The 27,777-nt window shown below is 49.3% G+C and overlaps 1 protein-coding gene across 9 annotated transcripts in view; it reads right to left on the bottom strand.

Annotated features, from left to right (window-relative positions):
- POC1A (POC1 centriolar protein A) overlaps nucleotides 1–27,777 on the bottom strand; it is a 124,528-nt gene that overhangs the window by 95,157 nt on the left and 1,594 nt on the right. For 3 of the 9 annotated variants that reach the window (XR_011483747.1, XR_002310020.2, XR_011483748.1), the window contains exon 1: nucleotides 2,955–3,368. The exons of 1 other annotated variant lie outside the window; for it this stretch is intronic. Coding sequence is in view for 2 of the 8 variants with exons in the window: in XM_070455992.1 (XP_070312093.1) it covers nucleotides 2,955–2,972 (18 nt within the window). In the remaining 6 variants the exon portion in view is untranslated. Of the gene's footprint in view, nucleotides 1–2,954; nucleotides 3,371–18,974; nucleotides 19,053–27,777 lie in introns of those variants that run through there. 5 more of the 9 variants (XM_070455989.1, XM_070455991.1, XM_070455992.1 and 2 more) reach the window with 5 other exon arrangements.

Raw genomic sequence — 27,777 nt, 5'->3', positions numbered from 1 at the left:
AAGGTGAAATACTCAAGTTGATCTAAAGAGAGTAATAGACTCATAAATATCTCAGGTGCCTTCTTTTTTTTTGGCAGAAATTCACAAGCTAATCCTAAAATGCATATAAAACATAAAACAGCCAGAATAGACAAAATATTATTTTTTAAAAAAAGGACTTCTCTCGTGATCCAGTGGTTAAGAATCTGCCTACCAAAGCAGGGACCGAGGTTCAATCCCTAGTCTGGTAAGATCCTACATCCTGCACAGCAACTAAGCCGATGCACAACTACTGAGCCCATGCACCTAGAGCAACAGGAGAAGCTACCTCAATGAGAAGACTGTGCAACGCAACTAGAGAGGAGCCTGTGCTCACAGCAACTAGAGAAAGCTCAAGTGCAGCAATAAGACACAGCACAACCCAAAATACGTTAATCAGTTAAATTAATAAAGTTTTTAAAATAAAAACAGCGTATAAGAAAAGAAGGGTGCTTCCCTAGTGGTCAGCGGTTAAGAGTCCACCCTGCAATGTGGGCAACACAGGTTTGATCCCTGCTCCGGGAAGATCCCACACACGGACAAGCAACTAAGCCCATGCGCCACAACTACTGATTCTGTACTCTAGAGCCCAGGAACCATAACTCCTGAGCCTACCTGCTGCAACTACTGAAGCTCGTGTGCTCTGGAGCCTGTGCTCCGCAACGAGAAGCCCAAGCACAGCAACGAAGAGTAGCCCCCGATCTCAGCAACTAAAGAAGGCCTGCATGCAACAATGAAGATCCAGCACAGACAAAAATAAATCTTTAAAAATAAAAAAAGGAAAAACACTCACTATAGAAAATAATCTGGTAGTTTCTTAAAAAGTTAAACATAGGACTTCCCTGGTGGTCCAGTGGTTGAGAATCTGCCTACCAATGCAGGGGACGCGGGTTTGACCCCTAGTCCAGTAAGATTCCACATGCCACAGAGCAAATAAGCCCGTGTGCTACAAGCCCTGAGCCAGTGCTCTAGAGCCCTCAAGCCCCAACTACTGAGCACACGAGCTGCAACAAGTGAAGCCCACGCTGTGCTCAGCACCAAATTGAGAAGCCCACACAACGAAAGGAATAGCTCTCGCTCACCGCAACTAAAGCCATGAACACCCAGCACAGCCAAAGACAAAAACAAATAATTTTTTAAAAACTTAAACACAGAATTATCAAATGACCCAGCAACTGTAGGTTAATACCCCTAAGAATTGAAAGCATTCTCACACTAAAGCTTGTACAGAAACATTCACAGTAGTATTAATCATAATAGCACAAAGTGGAAAAACCTATTGTTCATCAACAGATAAATGGATAAACGACATGTGGTACATGCATACAACAGGATATTTATTCATTCACGAAATGGAAATATGTACAGCTTTGAAAACATTATGCTATTAGTGAAAGACACCAAAGGCCACATTTTGTTTGAGTCCATTTATATGAAGTGTCCAGAATAAAGACAGAAAATAGATTCATGGCTGACAGGGACTGAAGGGGCCGAAGGGAGGGGATGCAGGGGGAGTGGGGAAGAAGGAGAGCAACTGCTTAATGGGGACAGGTTTTTCTTTGGGGTAATCAAAATGTTCTGGAAACACAATAATGCTTACACAATACTGTGAGAGTACTAAAAACCACTGAATTTTACACTTCAGAAGGGTGAATTTTATGGTATGTGAATAACATCTCATCAAAGTTATTTCTTCAAAGACCCAAGGAGAGAAAACGGGGACTTTCAGCAACTCCCATCTCAAGAATCGGATCCCATACCCTCAATTCCACCGTGGACTAGCTAGTAAAACCGAAGGTCCACCCTGAACAAGCCCCTGAGGCTTTACCATCACCTCCACTCCACCCAGCATCAGAGAAGCTGTAGCTTAGGAAGACATGGCGATAATATTCCAGAGACTTCTCCATCCAACAGCAATTCATGTTGGAGAGTTATACCCCAGCCACGCAAAAATCTCTCCCTACCCCAAACATCAGTAACCTCAAAGAAGCATTTGGGGGGACCAGGGAGCCCAGCAAAACCTGCTCTTGGGGGAAAACCCGTCCTTGGTGCAGAGCAAGGACTCCGAAGAGTTGTAACCAGAACAAAGGTTCCCGTCCCCCATGCCCCGCTCCACCCCCAACACACCTGCCTTTCACCTAGAGAAGGAACGGCAGCTCGGGGAGGGCGGGGAACGGAGCAGAATCGGCTCCACCTGAGCTTCTTATAAAGAAGGGGTAAAACACTACCCCCTCGAGGGCACGGTCAGATTTGCCCGAGCCAGCGGACCCCTGAAATCTCCCAGCACCCTCTCTTCCAATGCACAGGCTCGCTGGTTTCTCATTTCCCCCAAAAAAAGGTTTATATATTGGGGGGGTGGGGGGACACCATTAAGGGTCAAAAGGCCTGCTTCCCAGGCTGCGCCCTCGGCTCACGTGCCCAGACACCTAAGAAAGCCAACACGCCACCACTCAGCGTCACTGACTTTCACAACCCAGCCAGAGAGTACCCGGCAGGCCTCTGGAAGGAACTGGGGCTGAGAGAGGGCAGCCTGTCACACTGACGCAGGCGTCCCGGGGGCCGAGCTGTTCCCACACAGCGAATAGGTACACTCTCAACAAGCTCCCCGTTCAGCCACCCACTGCTCAGGGAAACGGAGACTGAAACTAGACAGGCCCGGCACTGACCCCAAGTCACACCTCCAGTCAGGCCGTACTAGTGTCTGCCCAGCTAGGAAGCAAAACCCGAGGGCACAGACTACTGGTTTGTTAGCCCCGGCAGCACGAACAGGGCCTGGCTCGCAAAAGGCGTTCACCAGGTGGCCGAAATCAGCACCGCCTGCACCGACCGAAAACTAGGGCCAGAGAGGACCGGCTCGGAACCCCGCGTCCGGCTAGGCGCCCACTGTCCCGGCGGATAGACTAAAGCCCCGGCGGCCGCCGCTGACGGAAACTTACCGGGCAGGGCGCGGTCATGGCGGGACCGGGAGCGCCCAAGGCGCCTGAGGAGCGTGAAGAAGCAGCGGCTGCCGTTGCGGCGCGTTCAGTTTCCGCGCCCCCAACCGCCGCCAATAGCAACGTGGGTCTCTTCACCTCGCCCCGCCCACCGCGGTTAAAGGAGACGCGACGCCTCAGGTTTTTGCCGGTCGGCCCGAAGGAAAGCCGTAGGGCCGGGTCCACGGTCTCTGCGTCTAGCGCCACCTGGCCAGGCAACCTACGGACGGCGCCGCCAAATGCCTCTGTTCACCGTCACACATTCCCCCTGAGAAATTAAAAATTTCAGGAATAAAGGGTTCCCCCACCGACCCGTAGCCAGGCTAAAAAGACCATGAACAGAGCCTTCTGGGATTGCAGTTCCTAGACGCTCCTCATCCTTGTGTCTGGAGGGTACCCGGACTACATTTCCCAAGATGCCACGAGGGTTGGGGCCGGGATTAACCACCCAAAGCCAACGCTTTAAGGATCCCGGAAGTAGAGGGTGTGGCTCGATGTGCTTGTGTTCTCTAAAGACGCCCGTGAGGCCGATTTTTCTCTCAGTACCCCATTCAGAGCCAATTATTCGCCCTTCAGGAATTCTTTAAGTGGTTCGCTCCTCCGAACGCGCTTAAAACAAGTGTCTGTTTAAAAGAACACTAGTCGCTCGGGATCACATCCGTGGAGTCGAAAAGTCCTGGGATATATTCTCAGTTCTTGCCCTGATTCGCTGTGTGACCTCGGGGAAAAAGGAACCCTGCTCTGTGGACCTCAGTTTCCCGGTTTGTGATATAAGAGGGTGTTTCGCAGCCTGGCCTTCTCAGGACCCTCAGCGCTGAGTACCCGATGTAAATTACAATACCAGTTTAAAAAGAGGAAACAATGGAGGGACCTGTCCACCAGAGGCCGTCCTTGCTCACTTTTTGCTGTCCTTAGACTCGCGCCCCCACCCCCACCCCCACCCCAACCCCAAAATGGGCCTAATCTAGACTGGACTTTTTTCAAGATTTGTGAATCTTCCATCACCTCTCTGGTGAAGTATGGATTGTCCATACTTAAAATGAAGCAGGGCAAAGGCTAACAGAGTTTTGTCAAGAGAACATACTGGTCATAGCAAACACCCTCCTCCCGCAACATGAGGACTCTACACATGGACATCACCAGATGATCAATACTGAAATCAGATTGACTATATTCTTTGCAGCCAAAGATGGAGAAGCTCTATACAGTCAGAAAAAAAAAAAAAAGACCACGAGCTGACTGTAACTCAGATCATGAACTCCATATTGCAAAATTCAGATTTAAATAGAAGAAAGCAGGGAAAATCACTAGGCCATTCAGGTATGACCTAAATCAAATCCCTTATGATTATACAGTGGAAGTGATAAATAGATTCAAGGGATTAGATCTGATAGAGTGCCAGAACAAATATGGATGGAGGTTCATGACACTGTACAGGAGGTGGTGATCTAAACCAACCCCAAGAAAAAGAAATGCAAAAAGGCAAAACAGCTGAGAAAAGAAGAGAAGCTAAAGGCAAAGGAGAAAAGGAAAGATATACCCATCTGAATGCAGAGTTCCAAAGAATAGCAAGGAGAGATAAGAAAGCCTTATGTGAGCAACGCAAAGAAATAAAGGAAAACAATAGAATAGGAAAGACTAGAGATCTCTTCAAAGAAAATTAGAGATACCAAGGGAACATTTCACGCAAAGATGGGCGCAATAAAGGACAGAAATGGTATGGACCTAACAGAAGCAGAAAAGATTAAGACGAGGTGGCAAGAATACACAGAACAATACAAAAAAGATCTTCATGACCCAGATAACCATGATGGTGTGATCACTCACCTAGAGCCAGACATCCTGGAGTGTGAAGTCAAGTGGCCCTTAGGAAGCACAGCACTATGAACAAAGCTAGTGGAGGTGAGGGAATTCCAGTTGAGCTATTTCAAATCCTAAAAGATGATGCTGTGAAAGTGCTGCACTCAATATGCCAGCAAATTTGGAAAACTCAGCAGTGGCCACAGGACTGGAAAAGATCAGTTTTCATCCCAATCCCAAATAAGGGTAATGCCAAAGAATGTTCAAACTGCCGCACAATTGTACCCATTTCACATGCTAGAAGGTAATGCTCAAAATCCTTCAAGCTAGGTTTCAACAATACGTGAATCAAGAACTTCCAGATGTACCAGATGGATTTAGAAAAGGCCGAGAAACCAGAGATCAAATTGCCAACATTCGCTGGATCATAGAAAGAGCCAGGGAATTCCACAAAAACATCAACTTCTGCTTCATTGACTTCACTAAAGCCTTTGACTGTGTGGATCACACCAAACTGTGAAAAATCCTTCAAGAGATGGGAATACCAGACCACCTTACCTGCCTCCTGAGAAACCTGTATACAGGTCAAGAAGCAACAGTCAGAACCAGACATGGAACAACAGACTGGTTCCAAATTGGGAAAGGAGTATGACAAGGCTGTATATTGTCACCCTGCTTATTTAACTTATATGCAGAGTACATCATGCAAAATGAGGGGCTGGATGGAGCACAAGCTGGAATCAAGATTGCAGGTAGAAATATCAATGACCTCAGATGTGCACCACCCTAATGGCAGAAAGCAAAGGGGAACTAAAGAGTCTCTTGAAGAAGGTGAAACAGAAGAGCGAAAAAGCTGGCTTAAAACTCAACATTCAAAAAACTAAGATCATGGCATCTGGTCCCATCACTTCATGGCAAATAGATGGAGAAAAAATGCAAACAGTGACAGACTATTTTCTTGGGCTCCAAAATCACTGCAGATGGTGACTGCAGCCATGAAATTAAAAGACACCTGCTCCTTGGAAAAAAAGCAATGACAAACCTAGACAGTGTATTAAAAAGCATCACTTCATATAGTGATATGCTTATATAGAGACATCACTTCATATAGTCAAAGCTATGGTTTTTCTAGTAGTAATGTATGGAGGATGTGAGAGTTGGACCACAAAGAATGCTAAGCACTGAAGAACTGATGCTTTTGAACTGTGCTGTTGGAGAATTCTTGAGAGTCCCTTGGACAGCAAGGAGATCAAACCAGTCAATCCTAAAGGAAATCAACCCTGAATATTCATTGGAAGGACGGATACTGAAGCTGAAGCTCCAATAGTTTGGCCACCTGACATGAAGAGCTGACTCACTGGAAAAGACCCTGATTTGGGGAAAGACTGAAGGCAGGAGGAGAAGGGGACGACAGAAGATGAGATGGTTGTATGGCATCAATGATGCCATCCAATGGACATGAGTTTGAGCAAAACTCCAGGAGATTGTGAAGGACAGGGAAGCCTGGCGTGCTGCATTCCATGCGGTCGTAAAGAGTCAGACATGACTGAAAAAATGAACATAAACAAAACATAAACACTGATTAAGATTTGGCCAGGCCCTGAGGTTTCTCATGATATATAAATATCTAAGATGGTGTGTGCCTGGACCTGCATACCAGAGCCCACTGCAGTGAACTCAAAGATTGACAGTGGGTCGGGGAAGGGGGCAGCAGGGGGAGTTGGCATGTGGAGGAGTGAGTCTCTTCTTTGGACTTGGAAGGTCTGGGGCCAGACATTTTAACCCTAAGAAGGAAATGGCAACCCACTCCATTACTCTTGCCTGGAGAATCCCATGGACAGAGGAGCCTGGCAGGTTACAATTCTTGGGGTTGCAAAGAGTCAGCAGGACTGAGCAACTTCACTTTTCACTTTCAATTTTTTTAACCCTAACTTCACTGTGATTTGGCTTAAAATTGGTTCCTGTATGTTAGAAGGGGCTTCCTATGTTAGAAATGTTCAGGCTCACTTAAGTTATACACTACTAAATTCTCCTTAAAACATATATAGTATCACTTACACACATCCCAAAATCGTTCAGCTGTTCAAATGACAGTTTTCAAGCTTTTCCATCAACATCTGCATCTTACTCAGCTATTCTCTTGCCTACTGGCCAAATACTTACAATGAAAATACTAAGGAAGAAACAAATACAGAAAACCATATCTATTACACATACAGGTTCATTCATTCTTGTTGCTGGGTGGTGGTTTTGGTTTTGTCAGTTGTAGTTAGAGAATACCTCTGATCTACAAGAGTTCATAATCTACAAAACTGCATTTATAAAATCCTTCAGGAAAATGATTTTTAAATGTGACACTTGCTCTAAGTGAGAGGCAGTGGAAGATTTTACTTATCCTTGTTGGTCTTTCCAGCTCCCACTGTCTTTGATTCTTACACCTCAGGGAGGAGGAACTGAGGATGCCCCACTGCTCTTGCTCATTTACTCATCATAAAAACACAGAGGTCAACTCTGACAAAACCACACAGACAACCTAGGATCCACCACAAGCACAGTCTCCATAAACCAAGATTGGCGCCTCCATGTTCCATGTTCTGGTGGAGCAGACTAAACCCCATTTCTGACTGGGAACTCCATGGGAGCAGGGGATGCTCAGTGTTGGAAGAGCTTTAATGTTGTTGGGGGGATCTCCATGTTGAGGAGGCTCAGAGAGACCTTCTTTTCCAAACCCCCTATGGCAGACATGTCTCTGTTCTGGTACACAGCCCACACACAGGGCCCCTGTAAGGGGGAGCCTTTCACCCTGTCATCACTCCCAGACCCCCTGCCACAAGGGACATGTGGCTTTCCTAAGGTTGGGGTGAACCAACCTAAGAAACTGCTCACAGATGGCGCTCCGGTAGCAGGTCTCCCTGTTATGGGAGTGACCCCTGCAGGATGACCCTCCCTAGGAAGACCCATTGCAATTCTGGGCCTCAGGGGAACCCACTGTGAAACTGGCATGCCCCTGCAGGTCAGCCTTCTTATAGGGGAGGCCCACCCCAAAGTGGGGAGAGGTTCCATGGAGTCCCAAGCCTTCAACCTCACCTAGCTCTGCTCCACCATCTAGCAGCAGTGGCCACTCTGGGTATGCACACAACTTCAGCCTGCCCTTGAGTGTTGCAGACAGTGGGTAGCATGACTAGAGTCGCCACGGCAATTCCTGCGATAATAAGGTCAGTGCACCCAGGGGACTCTGGGGCCAGTTTTTAGAAAGACACAGAGCTGGCCAGTAGCCACATTCCTCACCATCCACTCAAGCCAGACAGGGATGCCTCTGAGTACTTCTACCCACACCCCATAGGCATGACAAGCATGAAGCATGACCTCTATCCCACAGCCTCAAGAAACCCCATGAGAGATGCTGGACCTCCATTTCACATTGTCCAGGGAGAGGGGAACTGGCCAGGCAGCCCAACTATGTGGAGAGGGAATTCCACAAAACTGAGCCCCAACCCCCAACCCTGGCTCTGCACACGTGAGCTGGGAGAGGGATGCAGACATACACAAAAGGTATAAATCCAATTTGAACCATTTCCACTAGAGAAAACTTTCCAGTAGACAATTTGAACAGGGCTTCAGAGCAGTGGTTCTCGGCCCTGGCTGCTGTTCAGAACCTCTGCAGGTGGGGCCAGGCACTGGTGTTTCTTAAAAGCTCTCCAGGTGAGTCTAGTGGGCAGCCACAGCTGAGAACTTACTCTCGAGATGAGTGGAACTGACAGATCTTTCTGTGATGGTGAAAATGTTCTGTATGCACACTGTCCCATGAGGTAGCACTGGTCACACGTGACTGTCAAACACTTGAAATGTGGCTACTGTGCCTAAGCAATGGGATTTTAAATTTTGTTCAATTTTAATAAATTTAAATGTAAACAGCCATATGTGGCTAGTGGCTACAATACTGGACTGCAGAGTCCTAAAAATAGGGACTGGCTCTGTGGCCCTGGGCAAGTCACAGAGCCTCTTAGACTTTGGTCTCCTGGTGAGGCCGGGGGGAGGGGCACAGTGTCCAGTCCACGGTAGCCAGAGCAATTCACTGTCCTCATGTCCCCCTGCCCAGCCGAGGAGGGCTTGGAGTGCTCAGTTGCCCAGTCGGTCCAACTCATTGCAACGTCAAGTACTTTAGCCAGCCAGGCTCCTCTGTTCGTAGAATTTTCCAGGCAAGAATACTGCAGTGGGTTGCCATTTTCTACTTCAGGGGATCTTCCCAACCCAGGGATCAGACCTGCATCTCGCATCTCCTGCATTGGTAGGCAGATTCTTTACCACTAGCACCACCTCGGAAGCCCGACATTTGGAGACACCAACCCAAACCCAGGGGACTTGGGCAAGATGGAAGGATGCCAGGTCACAGCTCCTCAGGTCCCCTCACAGATCTTTGTTGGCTGCCCCCAGAGCACCTGGGGTGGGAACACAGGGCTAGATACCCAAGAAATTAGGATAATCACAGCCCTGAATTGTGGCCGAAAAATTGATGCTTTTGAACTATGGTGTTGGAGAAGACTTGAGAGTCCGTTGGACTGCAAGGAGATCCAACAAGTCCATCCTAAAGGAGATCAGTCTTGGGTGTTCATTGGAATGATGCTGAAGCTGAAACTCCAGTACTTTGGCCACCTCATGCGAAGAGTTGACTCATTGGAAAAGACCCTGATGCTGGGAAAGATTGAGATCAGGAGGAGAAGGGGACGACAGAGGATGAGATGGCTGGATGGCATCACTGACTTGATGGATATGGGTTTGAGTAGACTCCAGGAATTGGTGATGGACAGGGAGGCCTGGTATGCTGCGACTCACGGGGTTGCAAAGAGTCGGACACGACTGAGCGACTGAACTGAACTGAACTGAACTGATAGCACCAGCAATAAAATAACTGATAGTTTTCATTTACCAAGGAGTACAGCAAAAATAAGACCGGGAGCTGACTGTGGCTCAGATCATGAACTCCTTATGGCAAAATTCAGACTTAAACTGAAGAAAGTAGGGAAAACCACTAGACCATTCAGGTATGACCTAAATCAAATCCCTTACAATTACACAGTAGAAGTGACAGACAAATAGATTCGAGGGCTTAGATCTGATAGAGTGCCAGAAGAACTCCGGACGGAGGTTTGTGACATTGTACAGGAGGCAGTGACCAAGACCATTCCCAAGAAAAAGAAATGCAAAAAGGCAAAATGGTTGTCTGAGGAGGCCTTACAAATAGCTGAGAAAAGAAGAGAAGCTAAAGGCAAAAGAAAAAAGAAAAGATATACCCATTTGAATGCAGAGTGCCAAAGAATAGCAAGGAAAGATAAGAAAGCCTTCTTATGTGAACAATGCAAAGAAATAGAGGAAAACAATAGAACAGGAAAGACTAGAGATCTCTTCTGGAGAAGGAAATAGCAACCCACTCCAGTGTTCTTGCCTGGAGAATCCCAGGGACGGGGGAGTCTGTTGGGCTGCCGTTTATGGGGTCGCATAGAGTCGGACACGACTGAAGCGACTTAGCAGCAGCAGCAGCAGCAGCAGCAGCAGAGATCTCTTCAAAGAAACTTAGAGATACCAAGGGAACATTTCATGCAAAGATGGGCTCAATAAAGGACAGAAATGGTATGGACCTAACAGAAGCAGAAGAGATTAAGGCGAGGTGGCAAGAATACACAGAAGAACTGTACAAAAAAGATCTTCATGACCCAGAAAACCACGATGGTGTGATTACTCACCTAGAGCCAGACATCCTGGAATGTGAAGTCAAGTGGGCCTTAGGAAGCACCGCTACAAGCAAAGCTAGAGGAGGTGATGGAATTCCAGTTGAGCTATTTCAAATCCTAAAAGATGATGCTGTGAAAGTGCTGCACTCAATATGCCAGCAAATTTGGAAAACTCAGCAGTGGCCACAAGACTGGAAAAGGTCAGTTTTTGCCGAGGTCCAGCCCCGGCAGGACCAGGAATACCCAAGGGATGAGTGGCGTCGGCGAAGAAGAAGACGGCCACATACACACAGAAGGTTGTGTAGAAGAGGTAGCTTTTTTTTTTAAATTTTTAGGATAGCTCAGTTTTTATAGAATGAACGTTACCTCCCCCTTAAGTCACCACATATCACATCAGATATTGTTTTGTGCTTCCGTCAATATTTTTTTCCCCATGTTTTTCCCTTATGCATTCATCTGGAACTTTTCCGATTACAGAGTTTTTTCTTAAAAGTCCCGTACGTAGTCTTCTTGCCTCAATGGCCTAACATTTCACTCTAACAAAAACAATGTTTCATAGGTTCCATATATATTATGAATTCTTTGGGTAATAAAAAAATACATGGGAAGGGTCACAGTAACATGTTTGACATTTCTGAGAATAGTACCATGAGAAAACCCTGATATTTTTCTTTACCTGAAACCACAAAATCTCAATTTACAATGATTTACTATTAAACAGCAAAAACACCTCTAAAGCAGCAAAACACCTCTATTAATAGTGAGATAATGGCAGTGAAGCTGGTTAATATAAATCTTCTATTGAAATCCTATGTACCCCATTTTCTAATTCTACAAAAATACCCATAATCTTCCATGCTGTTTAAAGAAAGGGAAACAATGAACAAATAGCAGCAAGGAAATAGCAATAGTGAAAACCCTCTCAACCAAGGAGCAAGTAAATTGAAGCAGTATATCTACTTCTAAATCTAAATGCCTCTACTCTTTTCTATTCTAGAACATTATAATCTTTTAAGCAAGCAGCCAAACTATACCTGTGGCCTTTTCTTTTCTGACTTGATGTTTATGGTCGTGTCCTGAGCCAGAGCAATCATGAGTATTTCCAAAAAGGCTTGGACTTTTCCAGGGAGGCCTTATTACTATATATTATATTCCCAAAAATTAATAGAAAGCCCAACAGCAGTGAGACAGAAGGAGCAAAGGGACATACCGGGCCCCCGGGACAACCTCGAGGGGAAGAGCTGCCTTGCAGGTTTCCTCTCTCGTCCCGTGATCTTGTCACGGCCCGGGCACACCCTGGAGGCTCCCGACAAGTTTTCATTCCAATTCCAAAGAAGAGCAATGCCAAAGAATGTTCAAACTACCACACAATTGCACTCATCTCACACGCTAGCTAAGTAATGCTCAGAATTCTCCAAGCCAGGTTTCAATAGTACATGAACCGTGAACTTCCAGATGTTCAAGCTGGATTTAGAAAAGGCAGAGGAACCAGAGATCAAATTGCCAACATCTACTGGATCATCAAAAAAGCAAGAGAATTCAAAAAAATCATCTATTTCTGCTTTATTGATTACATGAAAGTCTTTGACTGTGTAAATCACAACAAACTGTGGAAAATTCTTCAAGAGATGGGAATACCAGAAATACTCCTGAGAAATCTGTATGCAGGTCAAGAAGGAACAGTTAGAACTGGATATGGAACAACAGACTGGTTCCAAATCGGGAAAGGAGTATGTCAAAGCTGTATATAGTCACCCCACTTATTTAACTTATATGCAGAGTACATCATGCAAAATGCCAGGCTGGATGAAGCACAAGCTGGAATCAAGATTGCAGGGAGAAATATCAATAACCTCAGATACACAGATGACACCATCCTTATGGCAGAAAGTGAAGAACTAAAGAGCCTCTTGATGAAGGTGAATGAGGACAGTGAAAAAGCTGGCTTAAAATTTAACATTCAAAAAACTAAGAGCATAGCATCCAGTCCCATAACTTCATGGCAAATAGATGGGGAAACAATGGAAACAGTAACAGATTTTATTTTCTTGGGCTCCAAAATCATTACAGATGGTGACTGCAACCATGAAATTAAAAGACGCTTGCCCGTTCAAAGAAACGCTACAACCACGCCAGACAGCATTACTTTGCTGACAAAGGTCTGCCTAGTCAGAGCTATGGTTTTTCCAGTAGTCATGTATGGATGGGAGAGTTGGACCATAAAGAAAGCTGAGTGCCAGAAGAGTTGATGCTTTTGAACTGTGGTATTGGAGAAGACTCTTGAGAGTCTTTTGAACTGCAAGGAGATCCAACCAGTCAATCCTAAAGGAAATCAGTCCTGAATATACATTGGAAGAACTGATGCTGAAGCTGAAGCTGAAATTCCAATACTTTGGACATCTGATGTGAAGAACTGACTCCTTGGAAAAGACCCTGATGCTGGGAAAGATTGAAGGCAGGAGGAGAATTGGATGACAGAGGATGAGATGGTTGGATGGCATCACCGACTCGATGCACATGAGTCTGAGCAAGCTCCGGGAGTTGGTAATGGAGAGGGAAGCCTGGTGTGCTGCAGTCCATGGGGTAGCAAAGAGTCAGACATGACTGAGACTGAACTGAACTGAAGGAGTACAGCAAGATCCATGTGAAGTTTTAACTACAAGCCCAGGAGCAGTACAGTATTTATACCCATTTTACTGATGGGAAAAATGAGGCACAGGGTTGTATCAATATAGACAACCAGGATTTGAACCCACATCTGTCTGCACAGCCTGGACCCTTACCTAATGTGTACAGGAAGAAGAATAAAAACCCTTAAATAGTTCAGGCCCTGGTGGAAACAAAAGGGGGCCTCTGGATTTCGCCCCCAACAGAGATGGGGACTGAAACTGTCCCAAGATGTCCAATCCCACACTACAAAGTCCTTTGTTCTCTCATATTTTATCTTAAACCATGAATTTTAGTAAATACTCCTTTTTAATATCTTTTAAATATCAAATTAGTGTTTTAATGATTGACCAGTTAACTCCAAGTCACACTGATATTCAGAAATATACCTGTTTAAAAAAAGAAAGAAAGAAAGAAATATACCTGTTTACCCTGTGGTTTCATGACCATCACCATCCCCCCTCAGTTTGACAAGCAGGGCTATAGAAGGGTCACTCAGCTGGTCATTCAACAGAGTTAGATTGCCAAGGCCAGGCCTACATGGGGTTTTCCAGAATCTAGGGTGCAGCTGGTTTAAATGCCAGTTCCCAGACCAGCCACAGAGCTGGGTGGAGCTGGGAGCCCATATTTATAATAAACCCTCTGGTGATTCTTTTTTTTTTTGGCCACACCCATGGGCATGTGGGATCTTAGTTCTCTGACCGGAGATCAAACCCATGCCCCATGCATTGGAAGCATGGAGTCTTAACCAGAGAACTGCCAGGGAAGTCCCCTCCACTGGTGATTCTGATGTAGTGGTCCGGGGAACTGATAAACTCTGGGCACCAGGAGGGCCTGGACAGCCTGCCCCTGCCTTTGAGGAGCCACTTCCGCTGGCCCCACCCCAGTCATCCCTCATGCCTCCATACCCCTCACTCCTCATATGCTAGAGTTTTCTCGTCTATCTCCCCCTAGGCTAGACCCCGTGAGAGCGAAGACCACACCCTGCTAATCACAGGAGGGTCCTGGGCACTCAGCCCTGGCTTGGCACAGGGAATAATCGCCAAAATTTTTGGACAATCCACTCCCTGGAAACACTGGGCCTGAGGAACCCTAGGAAATCCCTCCCAAGGGTCCCTATGATGCTGGGGCTCAGAGAAGGGCTTGCTATAGTGGCGGGAGCAGACAATTCTAGTCCACAAGCATCTGTGGAATGCCAGCTGCATGCCCCACTCCGTTCCGTGGCCCCTGGGCATTATGGAGGGTCAGGTATATAGCTTACCCTGCACCCCCTCAATGGACATGAGTTTGGGTAAACTCTGGGAGTTGGTGATGGACAGGGAGGCCTGGCATACTGCGGTTCATGGGATTGCAAAGAGTCGGACATGACTGAGCAACTGAACTGAACTGCACCCCCTCAGTGGGGGTGCCAGGAGATGAACTAGCCTCTGCTCCAGGGGAATCAGACAGGGAAAGGGTCCCCAAGCAGGCTGAGCCCTCTGAGTGTCCTTTTAGGGGTGCTCGCCCAGCACTGAGGGGGTCCCTCTGTTGGCAGGATGGGGAGAAGGCTTCCAGGAAGAGGCATGGGTGGGGACTTGAAGGCCAAGCAGGATGAGGATCTACATGCTTCTAGATGGAGGGTCCTGTCAGTTCATCCAGGCCCCTCTCGAGAGCATATGGAATGGATGAAGGTGTGTGACTGTGTGTGCACCCACCTGCGCCTCTGAGTCCTTGGATGTGATTGTGTGTCTGCTGCACTTGCCTCCATGCTTACGGGAGACCTTTGACGTGTGTACCTGTACCTGTATATCTTGGTTTGGGTTCTTCCAGAAGCTGAGAAAGGGTTCAAGGCTAATTTGTGTGTTTGGGAGCACACCAGTAGGGAGTGTAAGTGTGAGACAGAGGAGGAGGAGCCATGAAGGGTATTATTAAGCAAATTACCAGAGCAACCAGAGTCTGATGTCGCTGGAGAGCCCAGATCCCGTTACAGGACATTCCTGAGTCACCTCACCTCGGGTGAGGGCCTATCCACCCACACTTAACAGCCTGGCACCTTCAGGCCTATGGGTTTCTGGGACAGGGAAAGCTTTCAGCAGAGGTCTCTGGCAATAAGGGCTCAGGCTTGTGTACCCCAAACAGTAAGTGGGAGGGAGCAGGTGGAGCGCCAACAACAGCTCTTACATCGCGTGCCAATGTACCGGTGTACAAGCTGATGCCCCGTTACATCACATGGACACACGGACTCCAGTGACCCACCCCTTCTTGTGCAAACTTATGCTGGACCAACAGAAGGTCATCGCAACATCAAACAAGCTCTGGCCTTGCCCTCCTTCCCTTCCCTGAACAGGCTGGCTCAGAATTTGACAAATCATGCTGGGCCTCCAACTTTGGCTGAACAAACCTGGACCTGCTTTGGGCAGTGGCAGCTTCCACCCTGGGCCAGGGTAGAGGCTGGGGGTCAGAGCGGCTGGGGGCAGGGAGATGGGGGAGGCCCTCTGCAGAGAAGGCAAATGGGGCCTCCTCTGTCTGAACCTCATGGTTCACAGGAGCCTGGACAGTGGTCTCAAATGCCACTTTGGGGGCAATGGGGCATGTTGGAAGCTTGGGGTGTGGGGGCACCTTCAGGCCTATGGGTTTCTGGGACAGGGAAAGCCTTCAGCCTCTAGGAAAGGACCCCCACCTTGTTTCTGCCTCAGGAGTTTCTCAGCTCTCGTGGAGCACAACTCCAATCTCCACCTCCTTTGTCACATACCTTCCTCTCTATGTGCCTCTGGCCGTCTTATAAAGGGCACCAGTAGTAGGATTAGAGCACACTCTCATCCAGTAGGACCTCATTTTAACTTCATTATGTTTTTAATGACCCTGAAAGTGAAAGTTGCTCAGTTGTGTCCAACTCTTTGCGACCCCATGGACTATACAGTCCATGGAATTCTCCAGGCCAGAATAATGGAGTGGGTAACCGTTCCCTTCTCCAGGGGATCTTCCCATCCCAGGGATCAAACCCACGTCTCCCACTTTGCAGGTGGATTCTTTACCAGCTGAGCCACCAGGGAAGCCCAAGAACACTGGAGTGGGTAGCTTATCCCTTCTCCAGCGGATCTTTCAGGCCTGGGAGTCAAACCAGGGTCTCCTGCATTGCAGGCGGACTCTTTACCAGCTAAGCTACCAGGGAAGCCCTTTAATGACCCTATTTCCTAGCAAAGTTGCATTCACAAGTATACGGGTGAGTTATGACTTCAACATATCTTTGGGGGGACACAATCCTATGGCATCGGATTGCAGGAGGATTAAACCACAGGCCTGGCATACAGTAAGCTCCAAGAAAAAAAAATTTCCAGTTATAAAATGAATAATTCATGGTGAGGAAATGTACAGCATGGTGACCATAGGTAATAATACTATATCCTGCATATTCGAATATAGCTAGGAGAGTGGATCTTGAAAGTTCTCATCACAAGGAAAATAATTTTTATGTAACTGTGTATGGTGATGAATGTCAACCGACTCACTGTGGTGATTGTTTTGCAATACATACAAACATCAAACCATTACATTGTACACCTGACATTAATTTAATGTTTTGTCAGTTAAGAAAGTGAAGAGGCAGGCAGGGGTGGGGTTGGGAGTGCAGGAATGCAGACTGCAGACTTTGCTGCACGTGAACATGTGTGTGTATGGACAGACCCAGGTACATGGGAAGCAAGACACTGCTCACAGTTACACCCAGGAGAGCTGGTGACCCAGGGACCTCAGCCTGCAGTCCATCTGCCAGGCATAGCCACTCAGGGCAAGGCTCGGAGCCTGATGCTAGCTCCCTGAGTAGGAGGACCCTAAAGTCAAAGCCTTGCTTGTCAGGGACTTCCCTGGTGTGCAGTGCTCAAGACTCTGTGCTTCCACTGCAGGCGGCATGGGTTCCATCCCTGGTCACGGAACTAAGATCCCAAATGCTGTGTGCAGTGCAGCCAGAAACAATAATAAATATAAAATAATAAATTTAAAAAGCCTTGCTTGTCAGAGGATTCCTTTAGAGCCCTGAGCAAGGCCATCACTGACATCATGAGCAATTTCACGGACTATCCCGATACCCAAGGCTGCTTCAACCTACAGCCTTGACATGTTGGGGGAGGGCTATAGGGTACAGCCAGCACACACAGCTGCTTCGGGAAGGAGGCAGGACACAGTCAGACAGGCCCCAGGGACGCCGGTGCAGATTCCGGGTGGCCACCCCATAGACCCCACAGAGGACTAGGTCAGAGGGGGTCTGTCCCTCCCCCAGCCTCTCCCCATCAGTCATCTGCACGCGGCAGTCAGACAGGCCTGGGCTAACTCCTCTTCTGCCGGCTGCCTACTAGGGCCACCTCCCTAGGGCAGGCCAGACCCAGGAGAAGGTGTGTCGGGGAAAACAAGCCTGGCCCCAGCTCCCCAGAATCTTCTGGTTTCTGCCACAGGACACCCTTCGACCTCACCCACATCACTGTGAGCTGCAGGTGAGCGGAGTTCATCCACACTGCCATGACCCCTGGGGAGATATGTCAGGATGCCAAGTGCTCCAAGGAGAGGACACAGGTCAGTGCTAATAAGGAACATGTTGCCTGACTGAGCCTGGTGACAGAGCCTGACTGCCCCCAGGGCCACTCCCCACTGCCCTGGCCTGGGCACCTGTCCTCTCCTCCCCACCGCCTCCCAGGGCAGCAGACCTGGCATCGGACCGGAGAGCCCCACCTGGGGTCTTCCTGTGTGGGGGCTCCAGCTGCTCAGGCCTGGCCAACAGAGGAGTTCTAGCCCTGCTGGCCCCCTCCACTCTGTTCATCACAGCACCCGACCCTCCCCTTCTCCAGCACCACGTTTGGTGCTGGGAATGGAGCCAAGAACACGACGGCGTGGCCTTGGCCTCCAGGTCTGGACGCAGAGGGCCGCAGGTGCGGCCACAGTCATGGCAGGCCTCGTGGAAGAACACGGTGTACAAGCACGGGGCTGGAGGAGTGAGAAGGCAGGGGCAGAGGGCAGGGCTGGTCCCCACCAAGATCTGAGGAAGGAGTGTTTCAGGGCAGAAGGGGCAGCAACACAAAGGCCCGAGGTAGGGATTTGCTGGGTGGGCTTAAAGGACAGAATAACTAGCTGGGGGGTCATCTAGTGGGTGGGCCTTGCAGACTGTGAGGACGTGCCTTCCACTGAGTTGGGAGGGAGCTCTGAGCAGACGTGCAACCCCAGGCAAGTTTTGCTTTGAAAAGCTTCCTCTTCCTCCTTTGAGGTCTGCAGTTTTCCATGTGTGGGTCAGCGACACCTGAGAACTGGCAAAAATGCAGACTCTAGGGCGCGTGGCTGAATCCACAGCCCTGCAGTGGGCACAGAAGGGTCCAGGGATTGCTGGTGTTGCCAAGCAGTCTTGCTCAGGTGCCCCCAGCCCACCTGAGGCCCTGAGAAGGCAGTGTGAATGAGCAACGAGACTCACGCTATGTCCTCCCCACCCATCCCACACCATTCCCGGGAGCTCTGGCAGCACACGGCTCTGCCAAAATCCACAAACGAGAAACCAGTTCACCTTTGTTCAGCCTGGCTGAATTATATAACACACATTCCTAACCTATCTGACCACAGAACATTTTTTTCAGAGAACACCTGTTCAACAGCCTGAACACTGACCAGTGCCACCTCTGTGACGTACTTTGATGTATCCTCTCTGGACGGTGCCTAATAATACCCACACACTCTGGAAAGTGCACGAATGTCCCAAGATGACCCCAACTGGACTCGGGTGATTTACAAACCCACTGTTCTTTTCCAAGCTCCCAAGGGGGCGCATACTGACCTCATAGCCCTGACCTCATCAGGAAGGCAGGTGGGCGAAGGACAGTGATGTTGCATTCCAGGGAGCTAGTGAGCACTTGGTGGGGGGCAGTGAGGGTGAAAGGTGAAGCAGCAATGCACAGCCCTGTGATGCCACACTGCCCGGCCCCTGTGTGTGTGTGACAGTGCATACCACATCACAACCGTGGTGCACAGTGGCCCATCCCTGCATGTCTGCCTGCAACAAATGTGACTTTGCAGCTACATGTGGCTGTTAGTATGAGTGTGATGGCCTGTGACTAGAGTGGCTGGGCATGTGGCTGTGCACGAGGGGGTGTTAGTGACTCTGGCACCTGTGGGTCCCGGGCCAAGTGTGCATTTGAGAGACATCCAGTGTGTACATCTGTGAATGACCACCAGGCTGCTCTGGCCGAGAATTCCCAAACCTAAACTGTGACTTCAGAGCTACCAGCAGTTTCCTGTCTGCTAAGACATGCGTAGGCTGTGGAAAAACTACTTTCTAAATGTAGTTACCCAGATATAGTGTGGGAGCCCTCCCACGCAGAGCCATGGTCATCTGATGAGCTGGCCAGAGGCAGTGGGAGAAGGGCCAGGAGAAAGGCTTAGGGTCTGGGATGGGGAAGACGTGCCACCAGCCCTGTGTCCATCTGTCCTGCAGCTCCCTACCCAGCCCAGCTCCACAGGGCCTCAGTTGGTTTCCGGACCACTCACATGGTGGTCCAGAATCAGGACCAGGATCAGGGTCGGCCAGCCCAGGATGAGCATAGATGATGGTGTGGAGGAGGATGGCCTGGACCCCAGGGAGGGGCCCGTGAGCCTGTGTGTGGACAAGAAGGGGTGCGACGGCAGGGTCCTTGCAGATCTCCCCAGGGGCAGATTCACACAAATGCCTGAGCAACCGGGGGCCTGGTAATGACCTTGTTCAGATTCTCCTGCCCAGCCGTCAGCTTCCCACTTTCCAAGTTTGCCTCTTTGGTGACACAGCCTGCCCACAAACTGCCCCCAGTTCTGGGGCCTGAGAACCCACCATACACATGCACTCACAGAGCCCACAGAGAAGACTTGCCTGTTTACCCATTCCATTCATTCATTCACTCACTCATCAAATGCTCACGGAGAACCTCCTCTGAGCCACCAGCTCTGCTGAGCCCCTCTAGCCCCCCTAGACAGCCCAAGTCAAAGCAATGGAGGCAAAGTCCCAACGGACCTTGATGTAGGGACTCAAAAAAGAGGAACTCAGGGGCTGGGTGGGATGGTGGCCGTTAGCTGGAGGGAAGCGCTGAGCTGGTGTCACAACCAGGCCTCAGCATCAAGCCAGATGCTATCTGGAGATTGGGTAGATGTGAAGCCTGCCCTCCCCCGACCCCGGAATCCCCTGTCTGGGCCTGGCACTCCATGCTGCCTGAACACCAGGGTCTGTCTCACCTAGGATTGACCCCAAGGCTTCACATCCGTCCCCCCCAGACCCCATGGGAAAAGGTCCACTTCTCGGCCAGCTCTGGAGACCCTCTCAGCTGGGCCCTGGACGGCCTCTGCTGCCCCCATGCCCCATCCTACTAGCGACCCCACCTCTATGACCTCAGCGAGGGCTTGGAGGCCTTCCAGCTCCTCCCTATTGGCCTTCCTCAGGGTCCCCAAAGGCCTAAAGAGCCCAAGCCCATCTTCTGAGCACTGCCCACTGGCCCCAACTTCTCATCCATGCCTCCTCATTCACATTTTACTCTAATGACAGTAATACAATGAGACGTATCCAACACTTCCTTGGTGCCTGGAACAACAGGTGATATTTCCAACTGCCCACATCATGCTGAGAAGAGTCGACTCACTGGAAAAGACCCTGATGCTGGGAAAGACTGAAGGCAGGAGGAGAAGCGGGTGACACAGAATGAGATGGCTGGATGGCATCACCGACTCAACGGACAGGAGTTCAAGCAAACTCTGGCAGATGGTGAGGACAGGGAAGCCTGGCGTGCTGCAGTTCTTGAGGTCGCAAATAGTCAGACATGGCTTGGTAACTGAACAACAACAACATCATGAAGCGTAGTGACTAGAGCTGGAGACAACCAAGATCGTGGATCCCCAGTCCAGCCTGCTCCAGTCCAACCAACACCTGGTTGCCTGTTCTCATTCTTCAGGACTTACACGGAATGTCCCATCCTCATGAGGCTTTTCCAAATCCCCAGATAAAGCAGCCCCTGTTCTGGCCACTCAGAACACCCATGTGAGCTCCCACTCTCACATGATCCTGTGTTTGGATGGGCTTGTGTTTACATCTGTCTCCCCTGCTAGACTGTCCGCTCCATGAGAGCTGGGCTGCCTCCCTGGAACCTAGCTCAATGCCCAGTAAACAATAGGTGCACAATAAGTATTTACTGAATATGTAAACTTATTTATCTATTTCCTGAAAACTACCTTGTTCCATCGAGAATCTGAGGTTGTTTATAACAGGGTAGACAATTCTATATGAGAGAAAAAGCAAAGTTGGAATCAAAGATTTTGACCTTCTCTATAGACAATAAATGTTGGAGAGGGTGTGGAGAAAAGGGAGGGAATCATCCTACACTATTAGTAGGAATGTAAACTGATGTACCCACTATGGAGAACAGAGCTTCCTTAAAAAATGAAACATAGAGCTATCATTTGACCTAACAATCCTACTCCTGGGCATATATCCAGAGAAAACCATAAAAGACATGCACCCTAATGTTCACTGTGAAGAAAGCTGAGCGCCGAAAAATTGATGCTTTTGAACTGTGGTGTTGGAGAAGACTCTTGAGAGTCCCTTGGACTGCAAGGAGATCCAACCAGTCCATCCTAAAGGAGATCAGTCCTGGGTGTTCATTGGAAGGACTGATGCTGAAACTCCAGTACTTTGGCCACCTCATGCAAAGAGCTGACTTACTGGGAAAGACCCTGATGCTGGGAGGGATTGGGGGCAGGAGGAGGAGGGGATGACAGAGGATGAGATGGCTGGATGGCATCACCGACTCGAGTTTGAGTCAACTCTGGGAGTTGGTGATGGACAGGGAGGCCTGGCGTGCTGCGATTCATGGGGTTGCAGAGAGTCAGACACGACTGAGCGACTGAACTGAACTGAATGTTCACTGCAGTACTATTTACAGCAACCTAAATGTCCATCAACAGATGAATGGATAAATAAAATGTGGTACATATATATATGTGTATACTACATATATGTGGTACAATGGAATATTACTCTGCCATAAAAAATGAAATAATGCTGTTTGCAGCAACATGGATGGGCCTACAGATTATCACACTAAGTGAAGTCAAACAGAGAAAGACAAATATCATATGATAACACTTTTATGTGAAATCTAAAAAAAAAATCAATACAAATATACGAATTTACAAAACAGAAACAGACTCACAGACTTAGAAAACAAACGTTTGAGGGCTTCCCTGGTGGCTCAGTGGTACAGAACCCACTGCTGATGCAGGGGACACGGGTTCAGTCCCTGGTCTGGGATGATCTCACCTGCTGCAGAGCAACTTAGCCCAGGTGCCACAAGTATTGAGCCTGTGCTCGAGAGTCCAGGAACCGCAACTACTGAAGCTCACACACCTTAGAGCCTGTTTCTGAAGCAGAGAAGCCACCACAATGAGAAGCCTGCGCATCACAACCAAAGAAAGCCCATGCACAGCAATGAAGGTCCAGCACAGCCACAAATAAATAAATAAACAAAATTATAAAAAAAAGAAGGACAGAAAACAAACTTATGGTCACCAAAGGGGAAAGAGGAGGAGGGATAAGCTAGGAGGTTGGGATTAACACACACACATTAATATAACAGATAATCCACAAGGACCTGATGTAGAACACAGGGAACTCTATTCAACACTCCGTAATAACTTACATGAGAAAAGAATCTGAAAAAGAATAATACATGTGTAACTAACTCACTCTGCTGTACACCTAAAACTAACACAGCACTGTAAATCAACTATAATATAAAATTAAAAACTTGAATAAAAAACAAAGCTTTTCACCTTCTATTTGACCTTTGACCTAGTGATTTCATTTCTAAATATCCCACAGACATCCTCACCCCATATGAGGATGTCTGTGGGTGCAACCAACTGAAAACCACCAAACAATCGGTAAGGGCTATGTGGGTGAACGATGAGCAACAGTGTGGTGGAGTATTACGCAGTCATGGAAAAGGATGGGCACACCCTGATCACTGACAGGGCTCTCTCCAAGTTATTAGCATTAAGTACAAAGAGCAAAAAGGACTATGCTCCGTAAGTGCAGCACTCGACACGTAGTAGATGATCAACTGATAAATGTTGAGTAAATGAGTGGAATCTTTCTGGAAGGACCCATGAGAACATAAGAGCAGTGGCAGTGTCTGCGGAAAGACCTGTATGAGGGGAAGTTCGTGGTTTACCCTGAACCATGCTATTTGCACTTTCGGCATAAGCAAATATTATCTATTCAAATAAACAGGATTTCGCTATTAAAAAAAAAAAACGAGAATTCAGAGTGCTCACGTCAAAATCTGGATATGAGGCTTTTCTTGAGTAAATGGGAAGAAGGCCTGGCCTGTGTTCCTGAGAGGGCTGTGTTCCTGAGAATGACCATAGCTGCAGCTAAGACGGGGCTGTGCCTGAGCCCAGGCGGCACAGGGTCCATACTGTCCAACCCCATTGGGCCCCTGTGGGGCTCTGTGCTGCTGATCCAGGTCTATGCTGCAAAGAGATGAGCTTGCAAGGTCTGCAAAGCATGCAGTGGGGCAGAGAAGTCTTCCCCAAGGTGAAGGGGTGGGTGTTTAGCCATCACTCCTGGTTGATTTCACTCATAACGACTCTAAGAGCCACAGCAGGGCCACCACAGTTCGAGGGCTGGTGACGGCTGATGTGTCACAAGACTGCTAGTCTTGCACAAGGATCAGCTAACTCAGTATCAGTCAGGCCCCAACAATGCCTCTGGTCTCACCCCCGACAGGGACTTGAGGGCCCTAATTAAACCCAAAGGGAACCCCAGAAGAGAGGGAGTCACCGGAGGCCCCGTGGGCACCTTGACTTGAGGATCAAGGCAAGGAGGTGGGTGACAAGACAAGGACACATTGAGAGAGCTGGGAAGACAGGCCTAGCTCAAATCCTGACTCCAGCCCTGAAATTCTGGACAAGTCACCTCTCCACGCCTCAATTCCCTTGTCCATAGCTAACACTAACTGTATGCTGTTTCCAGGTATGGGCGGTGTTTCAGGGAGTCCTCATGTCAACCCTGTCCACCAAAGTATACCAGTCAGGGGTCTCCAAAGAGAACCAGTAAGATACATATTTAGCACAGATGGAGAGGGAGAGAAAGAGAGGTTTATTTCATTTTAAGGAACTGGATCATGTGACTATGGGGGCTGGCAAAACTAAAATCTGGAGGGCAAGCTGGGAGGCTGGAAACTCAGGCAGAGTTTCTATATTACTGCTTGCAACAGAAGTCCAGCTCCAGGAAACCTCGGGTTTTCCCCTCAAGGCCTTCAGCTGACTGCATTAGGCCCAGTCACATTACTGTGGACAACCTCCCTTACTTACTTGCAGATGTTAATCACATGTACAAAATATGTCACAGCCACATCTAGATCGGTGTTTAAACAACAAGCAATATCACCTAGTCGGGCTGATACATAACATTTAACCACCACATAATGTATTACTTCCTTTTGTGCATGAGGAAACTGAATCTCAGAGAGGCTGTGTCAATTGCTTAAGGCTAAGGTACCAATGGAGGGATGGAGCTGGGAGTTGATCACAAACAAGAGTCCGCCTTCAATCTGAGAACAGGGCTGCGGACGGCTACTCCACGTCTGAGAATTAGAAAGGAAAAGGCACAGAACTGCCTGGGACCAGAATTCAGTAGAGCGGTGGTTGGTCTTAGGGAATCACTGTTAGTCCTGAAAAAGGATGGCTGGAATGGTGCGGAAACAGGGAGAAGAGGCAGAGAGGAGTACTGCTTCTCCCCATCAGAGATGGGCTCTAGGGTAGAGGGCAGAGAATCTACAGCCTCCAGGGTCCCCAAGGAGCAAGGAGAGCAGGGCAGAAGGCAGCCTCTGGCAGGCTGAGAGTCCCAGTGCCAGGCAGCCAAGGCCAGACCCTCTGACCCAAGTGCGGGGGACAGAGAAGGAGCACAGTGTCGCCGGTGTGTGCGGTCAGAATGAAGTCTTGCCTCCTGAGCCTGTGGCTGGCTGCCCAGAGGTTTCTGGAAGTGGATGATTTCCTCTAAGGGTCAGGCTGGGCCATCTCCTTGGCTGGGCACTCCCATCTACCCAACCAAACTGGACCAACACCCAGAAGTAGAGAAAGGCTTCTGCGGAGAGCTGAAACCTTTAGACATAGTCCCAGCCTCGTTCCTCCCAGTTCCCTTAATCTCCCTGGGGTGGGGCCCTGGATCGGAGGCAGAAGGCCAGCAGGTCAGCCCTGTTTTCCACCTGCTGGCTGTGTGACCTAGGCGAGTTCCTTCACTATTCTGAATTTCTGTCCAGTGTATGTGGCTAATCACTGAGGGCTTCTTCGTGGGGACCAGGCCCCAAATCTGAACGGAGCTGCTACTTGTTCATGGTAGCATCAGCCTCCCAGCCTTCTTACTTCCCTGGTCCACCCAGCCCCACTGCTCTCGGCCTTGCTCACTCACTCTCTCCTCCTCCCTCATTGTTCCAGCTTCCCCCTCTTCGGGTCAGAAAGGAGCAGGATAGGCCTTTAGATGCCTGCACAGCCAAGGAGAAATGAAGGTCCTGGCCTTGGTTGATAATCACATAGTTGGTAACAGTGGGATTCTGGTAATGGTCGGCTGGGACTCTGACAGCCACCCCACATACCTCCCTCGTCTCCCTCTTGCCTCTAGCCTCTAGCCTCCCTCGCCCCTTAATTCCCTAATCCACACTAGGCTCCTCTAGCCTTCTCTGCGAGGCCCTTAGCCTGGCTGTTCCATCAGGGCAGTATCTCCCTGATACCAGGTCCCAGGTGGGTCCCCTCCTTCCTGCCATCATCCGTCCCTGTGTACTGTCCACACTGGTCACAGCCTGTAATGGTCCCTTTCTTAGGGTGTGTCCTCAGAAGCTCAGGGCAGGGAGAGAGGCTCCTTCGCACTGTGCATCCAATACCAGCCAGAGGAGGTGGGCTCAGTCGGGTCCCTTCACTCCACCCTGTCTTCACCTCATCACTGCTCCATCACCTCAGGGGGCCTGCTCAGGCCTGACCTGCAGGCCAGGGCTGGGAGCTGAGGACAAGCTCTGGGGAACTACCTCTGGACCAGTCCGATCCTTCCCCTAGCCCCCCACCCCAGACCCTCCTCCAGTGGCTGAGGGCAAAAGAGCCCAGCGTGTGGGCTAGAGAGCAGGGAACCATTACATCTGGTTCCCTTTGCAACCCAAACTTCATCTGCTGTGTGGCCCTGAGCAAGTCCTGTCCCCTCTCTAGTCTTAGTCACCTGGGCTCTAAAATGGGTTAGGGCTACAGACACACACTCAGATGTCTGCAAGGTCAGACAGCCGTCACTGCTTGGACATCACATGTCCTCAGGGTAGAGAACCCACTGGAGGGAGCGCTAGCGGAAAAGCAGAGACAGCAGGTCCTGCCTCGGCCAGCCCAGGGGCTCCAGGCCTGCAGGTCCTCAAGAGAAGCTAAAAATCCGAGTTTCAGTTTAACAGTCTCTGGATTGCTACATCTTGCCAACTAACTCACGTTTTTAAAAGCACTGTGTAGGTCAAACAGAACTTGTCTGGGCCACAGTTTGTGGGTGCTAGGCTGGAAGGCTAGATTCTGGGGTCCTCTGGGGCTCTCTGGGAAGATAAGTGTTTGCTTTTTGGGGCATTTCTTGCTCTCCGTCAACAAGAGTGCGGGGTGCTGTTCTTTGTGGACCACCCTAGACCTGCCTCCTGGAGCATTTGATGACTTTGCTCCACTGTGGCCCCTTCTCCCTCTAGTCAATAGGAGCCCACCCCCTGCCCCACAGATGGCTTCACAAACCCAGGCCCAGGCCTGCCCCAGGTAAGCCAGAGCCTGGAAGGACCAGAACAAGGCAAATGGTGGGGGCTTCAGAATCCTCCTGTCCCAGCCAATCCCCAAATTCCTATCATAACTCCTGGGCCCGATCACTATGAACCCTGGAGCTTGTGTTTCCAATCCTCCAGGGCAGAGCTGAGCTGCTTCCAGAACCTCTACAAGGCCGGCGCCTCACCCACCATTCTTCATATAGGCACCGACACCCCAACGGGCACTGTGGGCCCAAGGCCAAGGCCACACTGAGCATCAGTAGCACAGACTGGAGCTTTTGCCCGTCTTCACAACTGTCCCATGTCCACTGGGGTCTCCTCAAGAGGAAGGCTGGCAAGATTTCTCACCTGGCTGGCGGATGTGGAAAGTGAGGCCCAGAGGAAAGCACAAAGCTTGCTCAAGGTCCCTGGGCTTCATGATCCTTATAGAGGGGCCCAGCTAAAAATAGCTCCTGGGACACAGAGTGGAAAAGGATGAAACAGCCCCTGACGGTGAAGATGACACAGACAGGAGAGTCGGGGAGGCTGGGTCCTAGCGTGATTCCCAGAATGGAGCCTGACCTTGCCTGACCTACGGTGGCTTGGGCCCCCCTGCCCGGGAACAGGGTGATAAAATGAGTGTTTTACACCACAGCTCTAAGGAGGGAGGCAAGACAGCAGTGGGGGGGTGGGGGGGTGGGGGGAAGAGAGGGAAGGAAAAAGCAGAGGGAGGGAGAGGAGAGCAAGAAGGCTGAACTCAGGAGAGGGATCTCAACTCTGTCAAAACGGGCCCACCCACTGAGACAGAGGGGC

This window comes from Odocoileus virginianus, chromosome 26 (assembly GCF_023699985.2).
Source record: "Odocoileus virginianus isolate 20LAN1187 ecotype Illinois chromosome 26, Ovbor_1.2, whole genome shotgun sequence".
Classification (NCBI taxonomy): domain Eukaryota; kingdom Metazoa; phylum Chordata; class Mammalia; order Artiodactyla; family Cervidae; genus Odocoileus; species Odocoileus virginianus.
This window is presented reverse-complemented; position numbering and strand designations above follow the sequence as displayed.